Here is a 19,968-nt window from a genome sequence, read left to right as displayed (position 1 = left end):
CTTTGGTGGAAATTGTTGGACTTTGCCTCCTTACTGTACCTGGGTGGGCATCACCCCTGCCGCCACCTGGTTGCCAGTTGACAACCAAGGCCTCCTCGTGTGTGTGTGTGTTTCCTGCTCTGAGGCAGGCATGTCTGTTCTGCGGCCCCACAGGAGGACCCTGGCCACCAGCTCTTCCGCTTACCTGTGGAGACCGCCCAGCCGAAGCTCAAGCATGAGCAGTTTGGTGAGCAGCTACCTGCAGGTAATGCCGGGAAGGCTGGGGCCTGCCTGTCTGTCATGTCCTTGCCCCGCCCAACTCGGGGGACGTTTGCAGACACCTGGTGTTCCAGCCCCAAGCCACATAACCCCTCAGTTCTATCCGTTCTTTCCCAGAGTCCAGGCTTTTACAACCAAAAGGAATTCAGGCCTTTTAAAATTGTTATTTTTTAAAACTTTTTGAAGTGTTTTAGAAGAAGTGATTTAGCACTGTGGTTAAAAGTGGCAAGATCATATCCTGACTGTCACTCGCCACCTGTGTGACTCTGGGAAGGTGACTTACCTTCTCGGAACTTGAGCTCTCTCATCTGTAAAATGGGATCATAACAATTATCCCAGCCCTTAAGGTGGTTGTAGGGAGTAGACAAAGGTATGCACATACTGTGCTTGAGGGCTTGGCGCAAGCCTAGTGCTCAGTGAATGCTAGTGGGTAAGGTCAGTTTGGTTAATTTTGTTATCTGTGTGAATGGAATGTATCATATAGTTTAATGGGAAAGAACACAAAAATTATTCAGCAAAGCAAAATAAAGAGTAATCAATACAAGAAGCATTCAGAGTAGCATTTTCACCCCATTTTGTGATATAATTGCAGCAGGAATTGTGGGTACAGTGCAGTGGGTGAGCAGTAGTTTACATATAACTTAATTTCTCTGAGAGCGTACAGCCACTGTGTTACCAATACTAGCGGGGGCGGGATGGGAAACGTCAATTCTGGGTCTCAGGGGAACTCACACGTGTGGCATTGCATCATGGTTTTAGGATGTGCTGCTGACCTTCTCTGGCAGCTGCTTTGAGCGAAGGAGTTCCAGTCCTTCAAATAGCTCCATAGACTTTAGGTCACCTAATTGCTGTATTTTTCCTTCTGTTCGCATTAAATTCTAAAGCTTCACCAAACAGCTGGGTAGCTTCATCCCCAAGCCACTTATTTTCCGTGTTTCCGCCCAGACTCAGGAGATGGCCTCCAGCCTAGACCTGAGCAACCCCTTAAACAGTGAGTCCCTGGAGGGCTTCGACGAGATGCGGCTGGAGCTGGACCAGCTGGAGGTGCGGGAGAAGCAGTTGCAGGAGCGGATGCAGCAGCTGGACAGAGAGAACCAGGAGCTGAGGGCGGCCATCAGCCTGCAAGGAGAGCAGCTACAGGTGGAGAGGGAGAGGGGCCGCGCCACTGCCGAGGACAACAGTCGCCTCGCAGACATGGTGGCTGCGCTCCAGAAGCAGTGGGAAGTCACCCAGGCCACGCAGAACACCATGGTGGAGCTGCACACGTGCCTGCAGGCCCTGGAGCTGGGGGCTGCGGAGAAGAAGGAGGATTACTGCTCGGCCCTGCGGCGGCTGGAGTCCTTGCTGAAGCCCCTGGCTCGGGAGCTCGAGGCCACCCATGACTCCCCGCGCAGGAGGGACCAGGACATCCCCACGGCCGATGTCCCGGAGCAGCCGGCCGCAGCCGAGAAGACAGCCCCTACGGCTCTGGATGCAAAGGAGAGGGAAGAGCACGCCTCCAGTGACTCGGCCCTGGAGACCCAGGAGCTGGTGGTGAGGCTCCAAGCCCTGGAAAGCGAGAATCCCCGCGTCCAGGAGCTCAGCGGGCAGCAGGCAGCGCAGCTGGAGCTGCTGGCCGGGGAACTGCACCTGAAGGAGGAGGCCGGGGCCTGCCCGGAGCGCCTGGTGGAGGAGACAGCCCTGCTGCGGGAAGAGCTGTCCCGCAAGGGGCAGGAGGCAGCCCAGCTCCGGCGCCAGCTGCAGGAGTCTCTGGGCCACTTGGGCTTCCTGGAGGAGGAGCTCGCACAGGCAAGGCGTGAGGCGCGGCGGTGGCTGGAGGAGAAGGAGCTGCTGGAACAGGAGGCCCACTCGCTGACACGGCAGCTGCAGCTCCTGGAGACCCAGCTGGCCCAGGTGAGCCAGCACGTGAGTGACCTAGAGGAGCAGAAGAAGCAGCTCATCCAGGACAGGGACCACCTCAGCCAGAAGGTGGGGACGCTGGAGCGACTTGCTGCGCAGCCAGGCCCAGGTCTGCCCGGCGCGGCTGAGATGCTTGAAGCTCCGAACTCTGCCCCACAGCAGGCCTGCGAGACACCAAAGGAGGAACAGCAGGGCCTGCGGGAGGGACAGACAGACGATCCCAGGGTGCACAGGGCCAGCCCGGAGGACCAGCCCCAGCAGGCCCACAGGGACCTGGAGAAGGAGCTGCAGAATATAGCTGAGCGCAACCACATTCTGGAGGAGAAACTTCAGGCCCTGCAGGCTGATTACCAAGCGCTGCAGCAGCGGGAGGCGGCCAGCCAGGGCTCCCTGGCCTCTCTGGAGTCAGAGCAGACGGAGGCAAGCCTGCAGGCCCACATGGCAGAGAAGGAGGCTGCCCTGCGGAGCAAGGAGGCTGAGACCCGGGACGGGGAGCTCCAAGCTCTTGAGGGCCAGTGCCAGCAGCAGACCCAGCCGACTGAGACCCTCAGGGCAGACGGAGGCCAACAGGGTCTCAGCCCCCCTGAGGGCCATGCGCTGCAGGAGCTGGCCACCCAGCTGGCCCTGTCTCAGGCTCAGCGGGAGATCCATCACGGGGAGGCCCAGCGACTCCAGGCTGTGGTGGTGGAGCTCCAGGCCAAGCTGCAGGCCGCCCTGGGGGACCAGGAGAAGGTGAAGAGCCAGCTGAGCGTAGCGGAGGCTGCTCTGACAGAGCACAAGGCCCTCGTGCAGCGACTGAAGGAGCAGAACGAGGCCCTCAACAGGGCCCACGTCCAGGAGCTGCTGCAGTGCTCGGAGCGCGAAGGGGCGCTGAGGGAGGAGAGGGCCGAAGAGGCAGAGCGGAGGGAGGAGGAGCTCCAGATGCTGCGGGCGGAGCTGTCCCGGGCCAGGAGCAGCTCCGAGGAGGCCCATCTGGAGCACGCCGAGCTGCAGGAGCAGCTGCACCGCGCCAACACAGACACGGCGGAGCTGGGCATCCAGGTGTGTGCGCTGACTGCGGAGAAAGCGCAGGTGGAGCGGGCGCTGGCCCACACTATTCAGGAGCTTCAGGAGGCCAAAGAGGCAGCCTCCAGGGAGCGGGAGGGCCTGGAGCACCAAGTGGCAGGGCTGCGGCGAGAGAATGAGAGCCTGCAGGAGCAGCTGAGGGCGGCTGAGGAGATAGCTGGCTCGCTTCCTGGCCTGCAGGCCCGGCTGGCCCAGGCTGAACAGCACGCCCAGAGCCTCCAGGAGGCCTCACTCCAGGAGCTCGACACCCTCAAGTTCCAGCTGAGCACCGAGATCATGGATTACCAGGGAAGACTGAAGGTAACCCTCCCCCAGCCGTCTGAGCTGCACCCACCTTGTGCAGTAGCGCCTGGTGGGTCCCGGAGTGAGTGGGAGCTGCCTTGGGCCATGTGGCCCGTGAGAGCCCGGGAATGTCCTATTGTCACAGCTCACAGCATCCTTGTCCTGCGAGAACCTGTCAGGGACCCAGCACGAGGGAAGGATGCCTTCACTCAGACATCTGATGCCATTGCAGACAAGTTTGGCCCACACAGAATTTTTTTTTGTAATTAGCAGCCAACATTTTAAGAGCAAGTTGTGTGTAGATTTAGTTTGGGGGCTTCTTTTGAAATCTTAGGAGGCTGTAAGCCTGTGCCCTCATTCCTGAATGGCAGCAGGGGCAGGGTGGGAGTGCCTGCTTTAAGGAAACATGAGGCCGCTGGTATTTTCCTTACCCTCGTTTATGTACTTGCTGTCCAAGCCCTTTGGGCTTGGAGTTCCTGACTGCCTCAAGTCCTGTCCCTGGATTCTCTGTCCCTTCAGCTGCCTTCTGATAACAGTGCAGTTGTAATAAACCAACTCAATTCATTTTCACAAGACCCTTGGGATGGCCAAGCTTATGTGTGCCTTAGACTGCACGGGGGAGAGGTTAAGAGTGAGGACACAGGCAAACAGCCGGGGCTTTGGCCTCTGATGTCTGTGCGCTTCTCCACTCCTCTCGCTCAGGCAGCTGCTGCCTTTCCACAGACGTGCCTCCCACCCTGTGTCACTCTATCCCGTGTAGCTCCACCCTTCCCTCGAAGAAATGAGATTCTAAGCTCAGAGGCCAAGCTAAATCTCTTAGCTTGACAGGATTGTATTACCAGTGAAGCCCAAAGCTTAATTGAATTTGGGAGAAAGAGAAGTGGCTTGTTTTTACCCACTTCGGTGAATAGGGCCGAAGGAGTCTCAGAACAAGGACCCCACTTTTCTGATCCCTTTCCCATCCTCTCAGACCTCCAGTGAAGAATGCAGGAACCTCAGGGGCCAGCTGGAGGAGCAGGGTCAGCAGCTGCAGGCCACCAAGGAGGCCGAGGGGAAGCTGAAGGTAGGCCTGAGCCCTGGGGCCCAGGGGAGGTACTCCTGCCTGCCTCAGCAGGGGCCGGCCCCTCATCTGCCTGGTCATCCTACTCCCGGGCTGTGGGCCTGTTGGGGAGGGAATCTCGCTTGTCTCTCACTGGACCATCAAGAGGCCTCCCTGCGGGAGATCCAGTGCCCCCACTGAAGCTGCCATCCGCTCACCTTTGTAGACACCCAAAGTCTGTGTCATGGCCCTGCCACTCCCTGAACACCTGGCTGGAGCTGCCAAGTGTGTTTTTTCACACCACCCCCCGCCTTGTCTTTGGAGAGGGAAATGGCAACCCACTCCAGTATTCTCGCCTGGGAAATCCCATGGACAGAGGAGCCTGGCGGACTACATACAGTCCATGGGGCCACAAAGAGTCAGACACGACTGAGCGACTAACGCACGCGCATATCCGCCCATGCTCTCCAAGTCAGTGAGTCTGACCTGAGCTGGAGCAAGGGGGGCGCTGAAACCTGTCTTCAGGGCTGTGACGTTTTTCAGAAACCCCCACACCCTGCAACCACACCTCCATCCCCACCCTGGAGCCCCTACACCCGTCACAACTGGCCCTAGTTGACGCTCAAGGGACATAGTTACAAACGGGAATCTGTCCTATCCACACATGTACTAGTTCTTGGCCTCTTACACTTAAACAAAAGCCCCTCCCGTTAGAAGTGCGCCGGCCAGATGGGGTGGAGCTAGCCAGTCACCGGGTGGCACTTCGCACGGCTTCTGCAGCCAGGCGTCTTCCTGCTTCCTGTGCCAGGCCGCCCAGGCAGACGTGCAGGAGAAACTGAGCTGCACCAGCAAGCACCTTGCCGAGTGCCAGGCCGCCATGCTGAGGAAGGACGAGGAGGGGGCTGCCCTGCGCCAAGACTTGGACAGGTTAGTGACACAGTCTGCCCGCGGGGCCAGGGGGAGAGTCCGCACAGAAGGGGTGGGTTTGGGCCAGTCGTTTAGAAAGTCAACCACTCATTCAGCTTTAAAAAGTCCTTTTGCAAGAAAAGCTGTAGACCCAGAGAGTGCTTATGTCGGAAGCATGCCACAGAGCTCCTTGGCAATCTGCCTGTCACAAGCCTGTAGAAGCTGCAGGAAACCTTTCTCCATTGTCATCTCTGGGGGGCCATATTTCAGTTCAGGAACTTCATGTTTTGGTAAATATCAAATGAAATAAAAATTGGGCAAGTGTCATGATACTACAACAAACATTTAAGCCTAAAATGTGGCAGGTACCATTTTAAGTCCTTGAAATTTACTTGCCTATTTAATCCTCCCAACGGTCCTGTGAGGATGGTATTATTATTTATCCTATTGTATAGAAGAGAAAAATGCGGCTCAGAGGAGTGAAGTCACTTTCCCAGGGTCACGCAGTGTGTAAGTGGTGATGGCAGGACTAGAACTTAGAACATTTGGCTCCAGAGTCTTTTCTGAACAACTACCCTAAAAAACATGTAGACAGTGTTGTGTTTTCTCGTATTTTGTTTTCTTTTAGGGAACTGGTTTGTAAGTTATGTATGTGCGTGCTTTCCCCAGTATGAGTTTTGACCCGAGTTCTTCATCAGTGACGTGAGAGGCTGCGGGGTTAAGTGTGAGGTTCTCCCAGCCCATCCAGGAGTGAGCGAGCGAGCCAGGGAGCAGGGTCAGCTTGTCTTCCTGCAGACTCTTTGGTGCTGTGTCTGTGGAGAGCACGTCTTGCCGTCACCCTTTGTCATCATTTCTTTTAACCTTAAAATATGGCCCTCCCTGTGTCCAGCCCCAAGGCCGCCGCGTCTTCAGACCTGGCAGCCCCCTGGTGCATCATGGGCCCCCCAGCCAGCGACGGGGCCAGGCTCGTCCTGTAGGGGATCCTGGCGCCGGATTGCATGTGTGCTCCCAGCAGAAGCAGACACACCACACTTGCCGAGGGTTTAGCTTTCCCACCCATCTCCTACCACCTGCTTCTAGGCCTGGCCCAGGCTCAACGGGAGATCCAGACCACACTGAATGCGTAGTAGCCTGGATGTGTGTCTCCTCTCATCTGACTCTCCTTTCAGAGTTCAGTTGCTGTAGTACTCTGGCTGCCCTTAGCCAGGCCATGTTCATGTGACAACTTAAATAGAACCTCCTAAGTTGGTGGTATTTTTTTTTTAAATGCTATAACTGTGTGTATGTCTGTGTGTCCCCAAGATCACTTTGGTGGACAGTGTCTCGTAAACAGCCTGCTGACAACTTTTTCCTGGACGTGGCAAGGCTGAAGTAGATACAGAGTGATGAGTCAGGTGCCGCCCTCTAGTTTTATGGAGGTTTTGTGAAAACCTTGGTTCATAAACCATCCTTGGAGAGCCACTGCCTTAGGGGACTAGTGAGCTGAAGGAGAAGTGGGCAAGCACGGGCAGACTCTGGTTCAGCCAGCCCCTCTCATAGCCTGAGACTCTGCAGTACCCGGAGCAGGATTCCGTAGGCCTCGAGGCCTCAGGTTGAACTCCTGGCCATGCAGAGTTAGTGCCTGCTCTGTGCCCAGTGCCACACCCCATGTGTAGAGTCCCAGAGAAACGTGGCGGACAGGTGCTTCTCTGCCTGGCCACCTCCAGGAAACTGTGCCTCAGTGCTTCCTGGTCTGACTCCTTTTTCCTCTGCATATCCGCCCCCCATCACTAACCCATGTACCTCACCCGTTGGGCTCCTTTCACAACCTCAGTTTTCTCCCAAGAAAAGTGGTACGGAGTTTGACCCACCTGGGCTACTCCTAGTGACCTGAGGTCAACCTCCTCTCCCGAATGTCCCTTGTATTTGTTGTGGGGGGTAGCAATGTGTGAAGAGTTTGGGTGTGCGAGAGGAGGTTTGAAGGCTTAAGGTTTGAATATACACCCTGTGAGCGGAACAGTGCCAAGGGGCTCCCCAAAGACAAAGGCTGGTAGGGCAGCGGGACTGCTTATTAGAGGCTGGGGGTAGCCCGGGGGAAGGGGGAAGCTGGAAACAGTGGGTGATCAGGACTACTTTCCACTCCTCCACCAGGACCCAGAAGGAACTTGAAAGAGCCACCACAAGGGCCCAGGAATATTACAACAGACTCTGCCAGGAGGCGGCAGACAGGGAGAAGAACGACCAGAAGATGCTCGCTGACCTGGATGACCTGAACAGAACCAAGAAGTACCTGGAGGAGCGGCTGATAGAGCTGCTCAGGTGAGCGTCTGGACAGACCAGGGGCCGGGGGCTTCCCCTGAGCTTGGCTTTTCTTGAAGGAAGTGTGACTCTTCTTGAAGGGACTGGTGCAGGGAAGCGGGCCCCTGTCTGCCTGTGTTCTGCTGTAAGAGCACACACACACGTGAACAGGGTCTACTCAGGCCCTTGGCAGCCTTAAAAGACAGGATTTCATTGTTCCCACTAGTGTGTGTCTGGTTTGTGTTTTTGTATTGCTGTGTTAATTGTTTTCAAACTCTCCGTGTACTCAGCCACAGAGTGACAGTCAAAGATGTTTAATATCCTCAGGGACTTCTCCACTCCCTTGCCCCGCTCTCCTGAGTCCTTTTCTCCTTCTCCTCCCTCCGACTCTTCCCAGACTCCAGCGCCTCAGGTAGCAGCGTTAGTCACTCAGGTAGCAGGCAGTGACGTGAATGTGTGAGCGGGGCTGGAGGGGCTCTGAGAAACCAGAGGGCATGGCTGCGCTGCTGCCGCCAGGGCCCCTCACTTCTTCAGAGAAGGTAGGAATCTGGATTTTTATGTGAAATTGGTCTGAGTTTTAAATGTTGGCAAGTCATTCCAAAAAATTTGTAAAGCTCTCTGTATGGGAATCTTCTTTCTTTTTTGGCTATGCCCTGTGGCTCGTGGGATCTTAATTCCCTGACCAGAGATCGAACCTGTGGCCCCTGCAGTGGAAACCCAAAGTCTTAACCACTAGACCTCCAGGGAAGTCCCAGAAGTTTTCAAAAATACAAAAGCAGATAGCAGAATGGACCCCTCTGTACCTGTCACCCAGCCTCCACATATGCTCATGACCAAGTCTTGTGTTTCCTGGAGTCCTACCCATTTCTCCCACCTCCTCAGACTGTTTTGAAGCAAATCCCAAACTTCCTGTCATTTCATCCACAAGTATTTTGGTACGTGCCTTCCTAACACTGGGACTGTTTATTTTAAACAACCACAATATTATTACTATGCTTAAAAATTTACTAATTTCCAGTGTCATCAAGTATCTAGTCATTTTGAAATTTTTCCAGTTGCTGTATAGTTTTTTTCTAGTCAGAATCTAAATTAGCTCTGTATGTTGCATAGTGATACGTTTCTTGGATCTCTCTTACTTAGGCATGGTTTCCCCACCATCTATCTTCTTTTCCTTTGCAGTTTACTTTTAAAGAAAGCAGGCCATTTATCTGGTAGAGTTTCCTATAACCTGGGCTTTGCTGATTACATCTCTATAGTGTCATCTAACATGTTTTTCCATCTTCTGTGTAGCCTATTAATTGATAGTTATAACTAGAGCAGTGGTTCTCAACCCTGATGCAAATTGGAGTCACTAGGGGAGCTAATAACTAAAGTAACACTCAAGTCTGGACCCCACCCAGACCAGCCAGAGTGAAATTCTTGGGAGTGGGGTCCAGGTATCAGTGAGCAAGAGTTGAAAACCCCTGCTCCACTAGACACTGGCTCAGACTCAAAGTTTTGTCCAAAAAACTCCATAAAATTGGTTTATAGTTTTGGGTCTGTCTTTCAAGAACCACATAAGATCTGGTTAGCCCTTTCTTTACAGTGTCCGCAGCCACGCATAAGCGATACCTAAATGTACTAATTCATTTGGGATTGCAAATTGGCAATAATAAATTTTGGCTAATTTAGAAGCTTGAAAACTCTGCCCACATGCCATCAGTTTGCAGACTAGGGACTCGGCATTTGTGACCTCTGCGTTCACACACCTTCCAGAAGTTTGTGTTGGAAGAGCCCAGGTCCCGACACAGTTGCCAGGTTCCCAGGGTCTGGGCACCTGGCCTCCCAGGGCTGGACAGAACAAGCCATGGCCCAGGTGGGAGAATGACGCTGGTCGCAAGAACGAGTCTTTCTGCTTCCTGACAATGTCAGGCATTCCTGAAAAGTCCATGTTCTGGTTTATATTTCAGGGGAACAGTCTTTGGTTGACTTGAGTCCCTGACTGGCGAGAGTGCCGGCTTCTCTCAGGGCCTGGGTGGCTCTGGCGTGGCTCTCAGTCGTCAGTGGCTCACATGTTGCCAGGGCCATTAATTATCACTTAAACCATAAAAACAAGAAGGGTCCCAAACATCCTGAAGATGTGGGTGGGCGTACATTCCTGGTTATTTGGCTCACAGCACACTGGCTGCCAGGTAAGTGTGGCAGCGCCTGGCAGCCTAACCTCCCAGTGGCCATGTACACTGCCATTTAGACCCCTGGGCAGCTGGTGGCCCTTGTTAGCAGGCCTTTGCAGTTGCCAGAGCCTTTTATGGACCCCCCCATACCTTCACATGTGTGGTGTCAGATCAGGGCCCACACATTGGGGGACTCCTGCTGAGTCTGGGTCTGCTGTGGGGTGACAGGTGACCTCAGTGTCAATAAAAGTGAATTCCCCTCCTGTCTTGCAAAATTCAGAAGCAGTCTTTTGAAGTGAATCAGAGGTAGTTCTGTCATTTTCATGGATGCTTTCTTCTGCTTTTCTAATGTGGCTCCGTCCCAGGGACAAGGATGCTCTCTGGCAGAAGTCAGACGCCCTGGAATTCCAGCAGAAGCTCAGTGCTGAGGAGAGATGGCCCGGGGACACGGAGGCGAGCCACTGCCTCGACTGCAAGCGGGAGTTCAGCTGGATGGTGCGGAGGCACCACTGCAGGTCAGCGGGCGGCTTGCGGGAAGGGCCCAGAGCCAGAGCAGAGGGCTCCGGATGGGGAGTTAGGGCAGGCGTTGGCATGGTGGCCACTTGTCTAGGAAGAGCATGTTGTCTTTTAGTTTTGAGGGAACCAGTTGAGGAGGGCGTGTTAGGCAGGGTCCCAGCAGGACACTCAAGAATCCCCGAAAGGGAAGAGAGTTGAATACAGGGTATGTGGGCAGAAGTAAGGGGACCCCAGGGATGTGGGGCACCCAGAGACCCAAATCTCGGTGCTTGCTTGGCCTGTGGGGATCAGAGGGGAAACAGACCACAGAGAGAGCAGGGGCCGAGGCTTTACCAGAGGAAGCAAAGACCTCCCTGCCCCCAGGACCCGAAGATGGGCGGGCAGGAATGAATTTCAAGTTGGGACGGGGTGTGGAGAATCATCTTTGGTTTTAGAGCCCAGCCCCCAGGTGTGGGATGCCCCGCTGCATCGTAGTGTCAGGGAAGGGGGCTCGGCCTGCCTGCTAGGACCCTAGGAAGGAAAACTTCCTCCCATCAGGTGTCACCCAGGCGGCTTTCTTGGAGTCTTAGGAAATGGCCTTGAGGCCACGGTCCAGAGCGGGCAGAGTTGGGTGTGATGAACCGTGTGGCGTCCAGAGCCCAGTTCCAGCGCCGAGCAGGGCGCTCGCGACCCCTGTGCGGCACCCTTACAGCCCGTGTCGTCCCCAGGGTATGCGGCCGCGTCTTCTGTTACTACTGCTGCAACAACTACGCCGTGAGCAAGCACAGTGGCAAGAAGGAGCGCTGCTGCCGGGCCTGCTTCCGGAAGCTGAGTGAGAGCCCTGGGTCTCCCAACAGCAGCAGCTCAGGCACCAGCCAGGGGGAGCCCAGCCCCACGCGATCCCCAGCCCAGGCCACCGGAGGCCAAGGTCAGCTCCCCGACTGCCTCTGTTCTCCGGGGCCACCCTCCCCACTGTGGCTGCTTAGCTGAGCCACGCCTAGTTCAGTACTTCCAAAGTGAGGCACTGAAACTTTCTTTTTGATGTAATTAGGATGGAAAGTGAATTGAAAAGGGAATAACTTTCTCCTGATATGATTCAGCATTATTATTTAACGTGAGGTCTGTTTGCCTCTTAACGCATGTACCACCGGTAGAACGCCACCCCACGCTTTAGAAAATGCTGTCTCCCAGGCCCCAGCCCCGAACTTCTGTCCCGGGATAACCGAAGGCCAGGCATTGAATCTGGAAATGAGTGCATCCTTCCCTATCTTCCCAGTAGCTCATGTTCTCACTCAGTGACCGAGGAGGGCACGTTGTCCTTCACCTCCTCTCACTCAGCTCGGTGAAAGGAAGCGGGATTTGGTCCCTGCTGCTTCTGCTCCAGGCGCAGCCTCGCAGACCCCAGCCCAGGCCGCCCGCTCAGGACTGGACTGGGGTGTAGAGCACGAGGGGGGCAGAACTGCAGTGACTCGGGTGGCAGTGAGCGCCATCTGTGCTCAGACACCACTGCCTCCTGCAGCCAGAGCCCTGCCCTCCTTGGCCTCAGTCTGGATCCAGGCCAGCCAGCCTTCAGAGACACTGTTAGCTCCTCTTTTGTTTAAATGGATCATCAAGGAGGTTGGCCAGCTCCATTATTTATACTAGATACAAACAACTGCTCAAGGATGGGGAAGTGTACTTTGCACAGCATTAGTGTGTTATTTTGGAGAAGGCAATGGCACCCCACTCCAGTACTCTTGCCTGGAATATCCCATGGATGGAGGAGCCTGGTGGGATGCAGTCCATGGGGTCGCTACAAGTCAGACACGACTGAGTGACTTTACTTTCACTTCACTTTCATGCATTGGAGAAGGAAATGGCAACCCACTCCAGTGTTCTTGCCTGGAGAATCCCAGGGACGGGGGAGCCTGGTGGGCTGCCATATATGGCGTTGCACAGAGTCGGACACGACTGAGGTGACTTAGCAGCAGTGTGTTATTTAAAAGTTACTGAATTTTGAAAGCCCTTTATATATCCTGAGTATGATTTATTTATCATATATGTGTTTTACAAATGTTTTTTCCCAACCTATATCCTGTCTTTTAAATTTTATTTTGATGAATATAATTTGGATAAAGTCCAGTCTATCAGTTTTTTTCCCCTTATGGGTCAATTTTTTCCTGTTCTTTTAATATCATCTCTCTCTTTGTTTAACTCAAGAACTCAAAGGTCTTCTTTTGTTTTCTCCTAAAAGTTTTATAGTTTTAGATTCACGTTTAGGTCTATGATTCATTTTGAGTTAATTTTATATGATGCAAGCTTTGCCCAAAGATTCATTTTTTGTATATGGTTGTCCAGTTATTCCAACACCATTGGTTGAAAGGTCTATTCCCATAGAATTGCTTTTGTGCTTTTCTCAAAAATCAGTTGCCTTTATATATGATTCAGTATCTGGACGTTCTGTTCTACTCCGTTTACCAACATGCCTTTTCTTTCACCAATACCACACTGTTATAATTGCCGTAATTTTATAAGTCTTAAAATCAGGCAGAGTGAGTCCTCTAGTTTTCTTCTTTATTAAAGTTTGGCTATTCTAGGTCATATGCTTTTCCATATAAATTTTAGAATTAACTAGTCAGTTTCTACAAAAACATCCTGGTGACATTTTGGTTGGGATTGCATTGAGTCTCTACAGCAGTCTGGGGAGAACTGCCAGAGTAACAGAGTTGAGTCTTCCAGTCTACATGTGGCAGAGCGCTCAATTTAGGGCTCCTTTGGGTTCTCTCGGCGGGCATCGTTTTGGGTCCCTGTTGCTCATTTTCCCTTCCTTCCTCTTCCTTCCCCCTTCCTCCTGCCAGCCTCAAAAGGCGAGTTCAGGAATGTGGCTGGGCCTATGGAAAAAAGCCAGGCCCAGTCCCCCCTTTTCAGCCTGTGCCTCAAGCCGCCGTCCATTGTGCAGACTTCAGGCCAGAGGGAGAATGTCCCTCCTAGAGCCCGGCCCATCCAGGAGCCGTGAGGCAGCACCCGCTGGGAAATTGCAGCCCACATGAACTCTTCTTCTCGCTGAGCGGCCCAGGACTCTTTCCCACACCTGGCTCATTCTGGGTGTTTCGGTGACAACACAGGGTGGCATGGTGCCAGCGTGCTGAGGTTGCTTGTTTTGATTTCTGATATTTCCTGCCTCCTCCCCTGCCTGTCTTTCTTTCTGTCTTACTTGCCTTTTCTTCTCTCACCTCAGGCCTGCCGTCACAGCTTCCATCACATGCAGGAGGGTGCTTGTTGGCGGGGTGGGGATGACTAGAACAGCAGCATCCACACAGTGGCCTTCCCACCCAGTGCTCTGCAGGGTTGGGCACAGTTCTGTCGAGCTTCAGGGGTTGGTGGGGTTGGATTAGGGGGTGGTGGGCAGTTCCTTTCCACCCCCTAGTGGACTGAGATGGAAATGCAGGTCACACAGACTCCTGCTCTCAAAGAGGCATGCATGAGGTGTGTCTGCTGGAGCAAGGATTCAGCAGCAGGAAAGTATGTTTAGCTTTTAGTTAGGTTCTTTCCTGATAAGGTTTTGATAAGTGTTTTCCTTCTAAGTAAGGGGCCCCAGAGAACATGTTAGAGCTTAAAAGTCCTCCACGCCCCTGCCTAAGGGACTTCAGAGAAAATACTTTGTTTCACCTGCAGTCCCCTCATCTGCTTTTCTGAAACATCCCAACAGCCGAGCCGTTTGTCTCCATCCAGACAGAGTCCCTGTCTGTTGAGCGAGTGCTGCAGGGTGCATGCTCCTGGTTCGTCCGCGGAGCTGCGCTCCCTCCCCGTCCCGTGCATGACCGTGCGCCTCTCCTCTCTCCCTGCTTGCATCTGTGCCCCAGGTGCCAACACAGACTGCCGGCCGCCAGATGACGCCGTGTTTGACATCATCACAGACGAGGAGTTGTGCCAGATACAGGAGTCCGGCTCCTCCTTGCCTGAAACACCTACTGAGACTGATTCTCTTGACCCAAATGTGGCGGAACAGTGAGTAGACATCACCTCCATTTCCTGAGTTCTCATTAAGTGCCTGGTATTGTGCCTTCTTTCTTTTTTAAAAAGTACGTATTTGGGTGCACAGGGTCTTAGTTGCTGCACTCAGGATCTTCAGTCTTCATTGCAGCACGCAGGATCTTTAGTTGTGGCATGCGAACTCTCAGTTGCGTGTGAGATCTGGTTCCCTGACCAGGGATTGAAGCCAGGCCCCCTGTAATGGAGCTTGAGTCTTAGCCACTGGACCACCAGGGAAGTCCCTGGCCTTGTGCTGTCTCATCAGAGGATTAGGAATGCTCAGAAGCAGGATCGCCTGTCTTTCATTAAGGTAAGGTGCCTGAGCACAGTGCTCAGGGCAGGTGGTCCTTGAACAGCACCAGGACTCGGGGAGTGGTCAGCGTGGAGCCTTGTCAGAGAGTTTCTGGGCGTTTCTGTCAGCAGTCCTCCTGATGTCAGCAACTCCATGAAGCCTTTCTTGTCTTGGGCAACTATATTAATCCACGTAGGCCGCCATGACAGATGCTGTACACCAGATGACTTCAACAACAGAAGTCTAACTTGTCAAGTTCTGGAAGTCCAAGGCCAAGATGCCGGCGGGTTTACTTTCCCTGAGGCCTCCCCTTGGCTTGCAGACGGCCGCTTTCTTCCTGTCTCTGCATGTGGTCAGCCCCGACCCTGGGCGTGTGCACCCTTGTCTCTCTGGCTCCTAATCTTCCATTGTTATAAGGACACCAGTCAGATTGGATTAGGGCCCACCTTATTGGCCTCATTTTAACTAACTTCTGTAATGGTCTTGGGCTTCCCTGGTGGCTCACATGGTAAAGAATCCACCTTCAATATGGGAGACCTGGGTTTGACCCCTGGGTTGGGAAGATCCCATGGAGGAGGAAGTGGCAACCCACTCGAGTATTCTTGCCCGGAGAATCCCATGGGATCACAAAGAGTCGGACACGACTGAGCGACTTGTCACTTTTAATAGTCTTATCTCCAAAAGCAGCCCCGTTCTGAGGCGCTGGGGGTAGGATGTCAGCCTGGGGACTGAAGGACGTGTGCTTGCATGCCGCAGAGATCCGGGATGACTTCTGCTGGATGATTCAGAAGAGCAGCCCTTCCTGGGCTGCCTCAGCCGTGCTCAGAGCATCACACTGCTCTTTAAAAACCACGTCATAGAACCACTCATCAGGCCTGGCGACGCTGCCACAAGAAAGGAAGCTCAGATTAATTTCAGTTCTCTCAAGCGGTTTCTCTCAGAAGTTCCTCTGGCTTCAGCTAAGGCCTCTTTGAGCCCCCGAGTTCTAAAAGCAATAAAAAATATAGACAAGTCTGTTACCCAGCACTCTGTGGAACCAAGGGACTTTCCCCCAACCAGCCTGGGCCCTGTCCCATCACGGTGACCCAGACCCTCCAAACCTTCCACTGCTGTAGATGGACGGTATCCGGCACAGGGCCGTCCGTCCTTCAGCACCAGCTCGCCACTGGCCTCCCCAGTTTTTCTGGGCCAGCTGTTTTCCAACAAAGCTTGCAAGGAGAGTTGTGCAAGGGCTAATTTCTAAATAAATGAAATAACTGAAAAAAAAAAAAAAAGAACTGCATCAAGTGCCATCGTACTAAAGTGTCAAGAGTTTAAGTCAGGGGACCCACGGCAAAGGTCAAGTTCCCCTCCGTGGCAGCCTCATTTGGTATTTCTCAGCCCTGGCGTCCAGCTGAAATGCAGTTTCTCGTGCAAAGCGCTGCCTGCTCAGAAGCTCGGGGGAGAATTGACAGGGCCCCCGTGTGCAGACAGTCCATGGCCCATTCTCCATCCAGGCGGGGAGCTTCGCGAGCTTTTGCCCACTCACGTTGAGATCTCTGTTCCTCTCTTCACACCCAGAATTCAGAGGAAGGCTGGCACCAATCTGTCAGATTTATCGTCTGGGGTTTCTGCTGCATGGGAGGAGATGCACTTAATCTTGGGAGGTTCTCAGCTCAGGAGATTTTAGGCTCCAGCGTGTGTCCCTATACTCGGTTATGCTCATGCTTGAGGGTGAGTGAACTCGCCTCAAGGATACAGCCAACCCCATCACCCAAGTGAAGGTGCTCACTGTGACCGTGGGCCTTTGCTTTTCCTTCTGAAAGCCCCACCTTGAAGCCTTGCCTGACTGCGTGAGCCTGCAGTGTCCCCCTTGACCTCCTTGGATTTGCACTAAGCCACCCTTTTCCTTTGTCACCTGGCAACTCTTCGCTGACTGTGCCTTGACTACTGGCCAGGTGGGTCAGGGGTCAGGTGAGCCAGACCAGAACCTCAGGGCCTTGGAAATGGCCCCGGGCTCTCAGATGCATGAGAAAGTACCCCCTTAGCTCCCCCGTCACTTCACCCCTCACCTTCCCCTTTCCTAGTAGGAGCAAAAGCAGAAGGTCTTCTGACCACTGACAAACGTGTGTGTTTCGGTCGTGGGAAATTAGGAAGCATTCCAGGGAAAGGAAACTGCCAGCATGCTGGCCTCGGCCTCTAAGGCAGATCCGGGGCTAATGGATGGATCTGCAGTCCCGTGCCTAGTCTGTTTGGGCGAAGGGTAAGCCCTCCGAGTCAGTTCATGGCCTGCCCCGTCTCACACCTTGCTTGCACATTAACTGGAGGCAGACACTCGTGTCTCCTGCAGCTTTTTCTTAGGCTTAAAACCACCAGGAGTCTGAGAAAGTGGCGGTGGGGAGAGGGGTGGTACAGAGCCTGGGTGTGTGTACACGTCCTTGCCAAGAGATTTAGAGAAAGAGTCCAAAGTAAGAAGTGGTCCAGGAGGGGTTAACGCTGCAAAAGTTCTAATCTGGAGAACAGAGGCTGCCTGGAGGTCGTGTTGCTGAAAGCCCTTGTTGGAGGTTTTCCCTCCAGAGCTGTGTCTGCGCGCCCTCACTTGGTCCCGCCCAGCCCTCCACAGAGTAGGGGTTATGGTCCCTGTTTCTCGTATCGAGGCACTGAAGCTCAGGAGGCCAGGTAACTCGCTCCAGGTCAGGGGGTTGCAAGCGTCAGAACCAAGCTTTGTACCCAGAACTCCTCCCTTTAGTCACAGGCATGAGATGCATTTTGCAGCGTACGGCCGCCTTCTCCTGGCCCCATTTCCCCATCTTCCCATCAAAGAGCTGCCCTCCTTCCTTACCCTTTGTCCACTCCCCGCTCCACACACGTGTCCTCAGGACAAACCCGATTGTCTGCCCTGGCCCCCTGGCTGTGACAGGACAGGAAGAGGTCCCAGAACCCAGGTGCTCAGGGAGAGCTGGCAGGAGGCTGCTGATCCTTCAGCAGCCTCTGAGTGTCCCCAGCACGTGGCCCCAGGGCACAGGCCTCACCAGGTGGGAAGGTGACATTCTCCAGACCCCGCGGACATGCACACCCCTCTCCACCGTCATCCAGGCCCACCTTCAGCCATCTCCCTGAGAGAGGCCCAGCTGTTCTCAGGCCTGAAGCAGGCTGAGAAGAAAAGAGAGCTCCTTTGGCCCACAGCAGGGCAGGCCTCGAGTTCTTGGCCTCCCCCAGGCCTACCTCCCCTTCTTGAGCAGACCATGTCAGTGAAGAGCTTGAGCTCAAGAGTCAGACGCTCCTGGTCAGGTCCTGGTTTGCCGCCCCTAGGTTCACCACAGCCCCTGAACTCAACTTCCTCCCTGGCACATACAAGCTGGAGCCGCACCCACTCCCATGGTGTTATAAGGGGCAGCTGGGTACCATGTGGGAAGCCTTCCATGGAGGTGCCTTATTTTTGCTATGTTTTCCCTGAGCTGTGAGGTCAAGGATCACGCTGTGGTGTCTACTGCATGGGCCCTGGTTTGCTGTACCTCGTAGCTCAGGTGTCTTCACCAAAGAACATCCTGCCTGATGCCCAGGATTACTGAGTTCAAACTCTATAGAGACTGCGCCAACCCACAGAGTATCTTAGCCAGCACCTACTTTAGAACGGGGGCTCTGTGGTCAGTGTTTCGGGGAACTGTTGTGGGTTTATCACCAACCAGGAGATCCAATGCCTGGTATTTCAGACAAAACGAGAACAGAAAATGGTGAACATGGTTAAGGTTAGAAAGCCACCTGTTGTTGTTCATTCACTCGGTCATGTTTGACGCCATGGACTACAGCACGCCAAGCCTCCCTGTCCTTCACTGTCTCCCGGAGTTTGCTCAAACTCATATCCGTTGAGTGGGTGATGCTAACCCACTATCTCATCCTCTTTTTCCCCTTTCTCCTCCTGCCCTCACTCTTGCCCAGAATCAGGGTCTCTTCACATCAAGGGGCCAAAGTATTGGAGCTTCAGCTTTAGCATCAGTCCTTCCAATGAATATTCAGGGTTGATTTCCTTTAGGATCGACTGGTTTGATCTCCTTGCTGTCCAGGGGACTCTTAAGTGTCTTCTCCAGCACCACAATTCAAAAGCATCAAATCTCTGGTGCTCTGCCTTCTTTATGGACCCACTTCCTCATCCGTACATGACGACCAGAAAAACCATAGCTTTGACTGTATGGACCTTTGTTGGCAAAGTAATGTCTCTGCCTTTTAATACACTATCTAGGTTTGTCATAGCTTTTCTTCCAAGGAGCAAGCATCTTTTAACTTCATGGCTGCAGTTACCATCTGCAGTGTTTTTGGAGCCCAAGAAAATAAAGTCTGTCACTGTTTCCATTTTTCCCCCATCTATTTGCCAGGAAGTGATGGGACTGGATGCCATGATCTTCGTTTTCTGAATGTGGAGTTTTAAGCCAGCTTTTTCACTCTCCTCTTTCACTTTCATCAAGAGGCTTTTTAGTTCCTCTTCACTTTTTTGCCATTAGGGTGGTGTCATCTGCATATCTGAGGTTATTGGTATTTCTCCTGGCAATCTCAATTCAAGCTTGTGCTTCATCCAGCCCAGTATTTCACATGATGTACTCTGCGTAGAAGTTAAATAAGCAGGGTGACAATATACAGCCTTGACATCCTCCTTTCCCAATCTGAATCAGTCAGTTGTTCCATGTCCGGTTCTAGCTGTTGCTTCTTGACCTCCACACAGTTTTCTCAGGAGGCAAGTAAACTGGTGTGGTATTCTCATCTCTTTAAGAATTTTCCACCATTTGTTTTCATCCACACAGTCAGAAGCTTTAGTGTAGTCAATGAAGCAGAAGTAGATGTTTTTCTGGAACTCTCTTGCTTTTTTGATGATCCAACAGATGTTGGCAATTTGATCTCTGGTTCTTCTGCCTTTTCTAAATCCAACTCGTACATCTGGAAGTTCTCAGTTCACATATTGTTGAAGCCTAGCTTGAAGGATTTTGAGCATGACCTTGCCAGTATGTGAAATGAGTGCAATTGTGTGGTAGTTTGAACATCTTTGGCATTGACCTTCTTTGGGATTGGAATGAAAGCTGACCTTTTCCAAAAAGCCTTGCTGCACTTGGGTTAACCTAGCATCTCTGCCTTCAGATGAGTACAGAGTTGTCAGGTTCCCTCGTCCATTTTAGCCAACGTTTGAGGGAAGAAAAGAGATTTTTCACCAGGGTTTTTACTCTGCTGTGTGTGCTTTGTGAAGTAGTTATCTCTCTGAACTTGTTTGCTTATCCGGAAAATGGGGTAGTACCAAACGTCCTAACAAAGGGCATTGGGTACCA

The 19,968-nt window shown here is 53.1% G+C and overlaps 1 protein-coding gene across 6 annotated transcripts in view; it reads left to right on the top strand.

Annotated features, from left to right (window-relative positions):
• Positions 1 to 19,968, top strand: part of FYCO1 (FYVE and coiled-coil domain autophagy adaptor 1) — a 79,474-nt gene that overhangs the window by 24,983 nt on the left and 34,523 nt on the right. For 5 of the 6 annotated variants that reach the window (XM_040246797.1, XM_040246792.1, XM_040246794.1 and 2 more), the window contains exons 7-14: positions 154 to 244; positions 1,204 to 3,522; positions 4,475 to 4,567; positions 5,352 to 5,470; positions 7,580 to 7,747; positions 10,245 to 10,394; positions 11,103 to 11,302; positions 14,217 to 14,361. In XM_040246797.1, coding sequence (XP_040102731.1) covers positions 154 to 244; positions 1,204 to 3,522; positions 4,475 to 4,567; positions 5,352 to 5,470; positions 7,580 to 7,747; positions 10,245 to 10,394; positions 11,103 to 11,302; positions 14,217 to 14,361 — 3,285 coding nt within the window. The remainder of the gene's footprint in view (positions 1 to 153; positions 245 to 1,203; positions 3,523 to 4,474; positions 4,568 to 5,351; positions 5,471 to 7,579; positions 7,748 to 10,244; positions 10,395 to 11,102; positions 11,303 to 14,216; positions 14,362 to 19,968) is intronic. The other variant, XM_040246796.1, reaches the window with a different exon arrangement.

The sequence above is a fragment of the Oryx dammah genome, unplaced genomic scaffold (assembly GCF_014754425.2).
Source record: "Oryx dammah isolate SB20612 unplaced genomic scaffold, SCBI_Odam_1.1 HiC_scaffold_9, whole genome shotgun sequence".
In the NCBI taxonomy this organism is placed as follows: domain Eukaryota; kingdom Metazoa; phylum Chordata; class Mammalia; order Artiodactyla; family Bovidae; genus Oryx; species Oryx dammah.
This window is presented reverse-complemented; position numbering and strand designations above follow the sequence as displayed.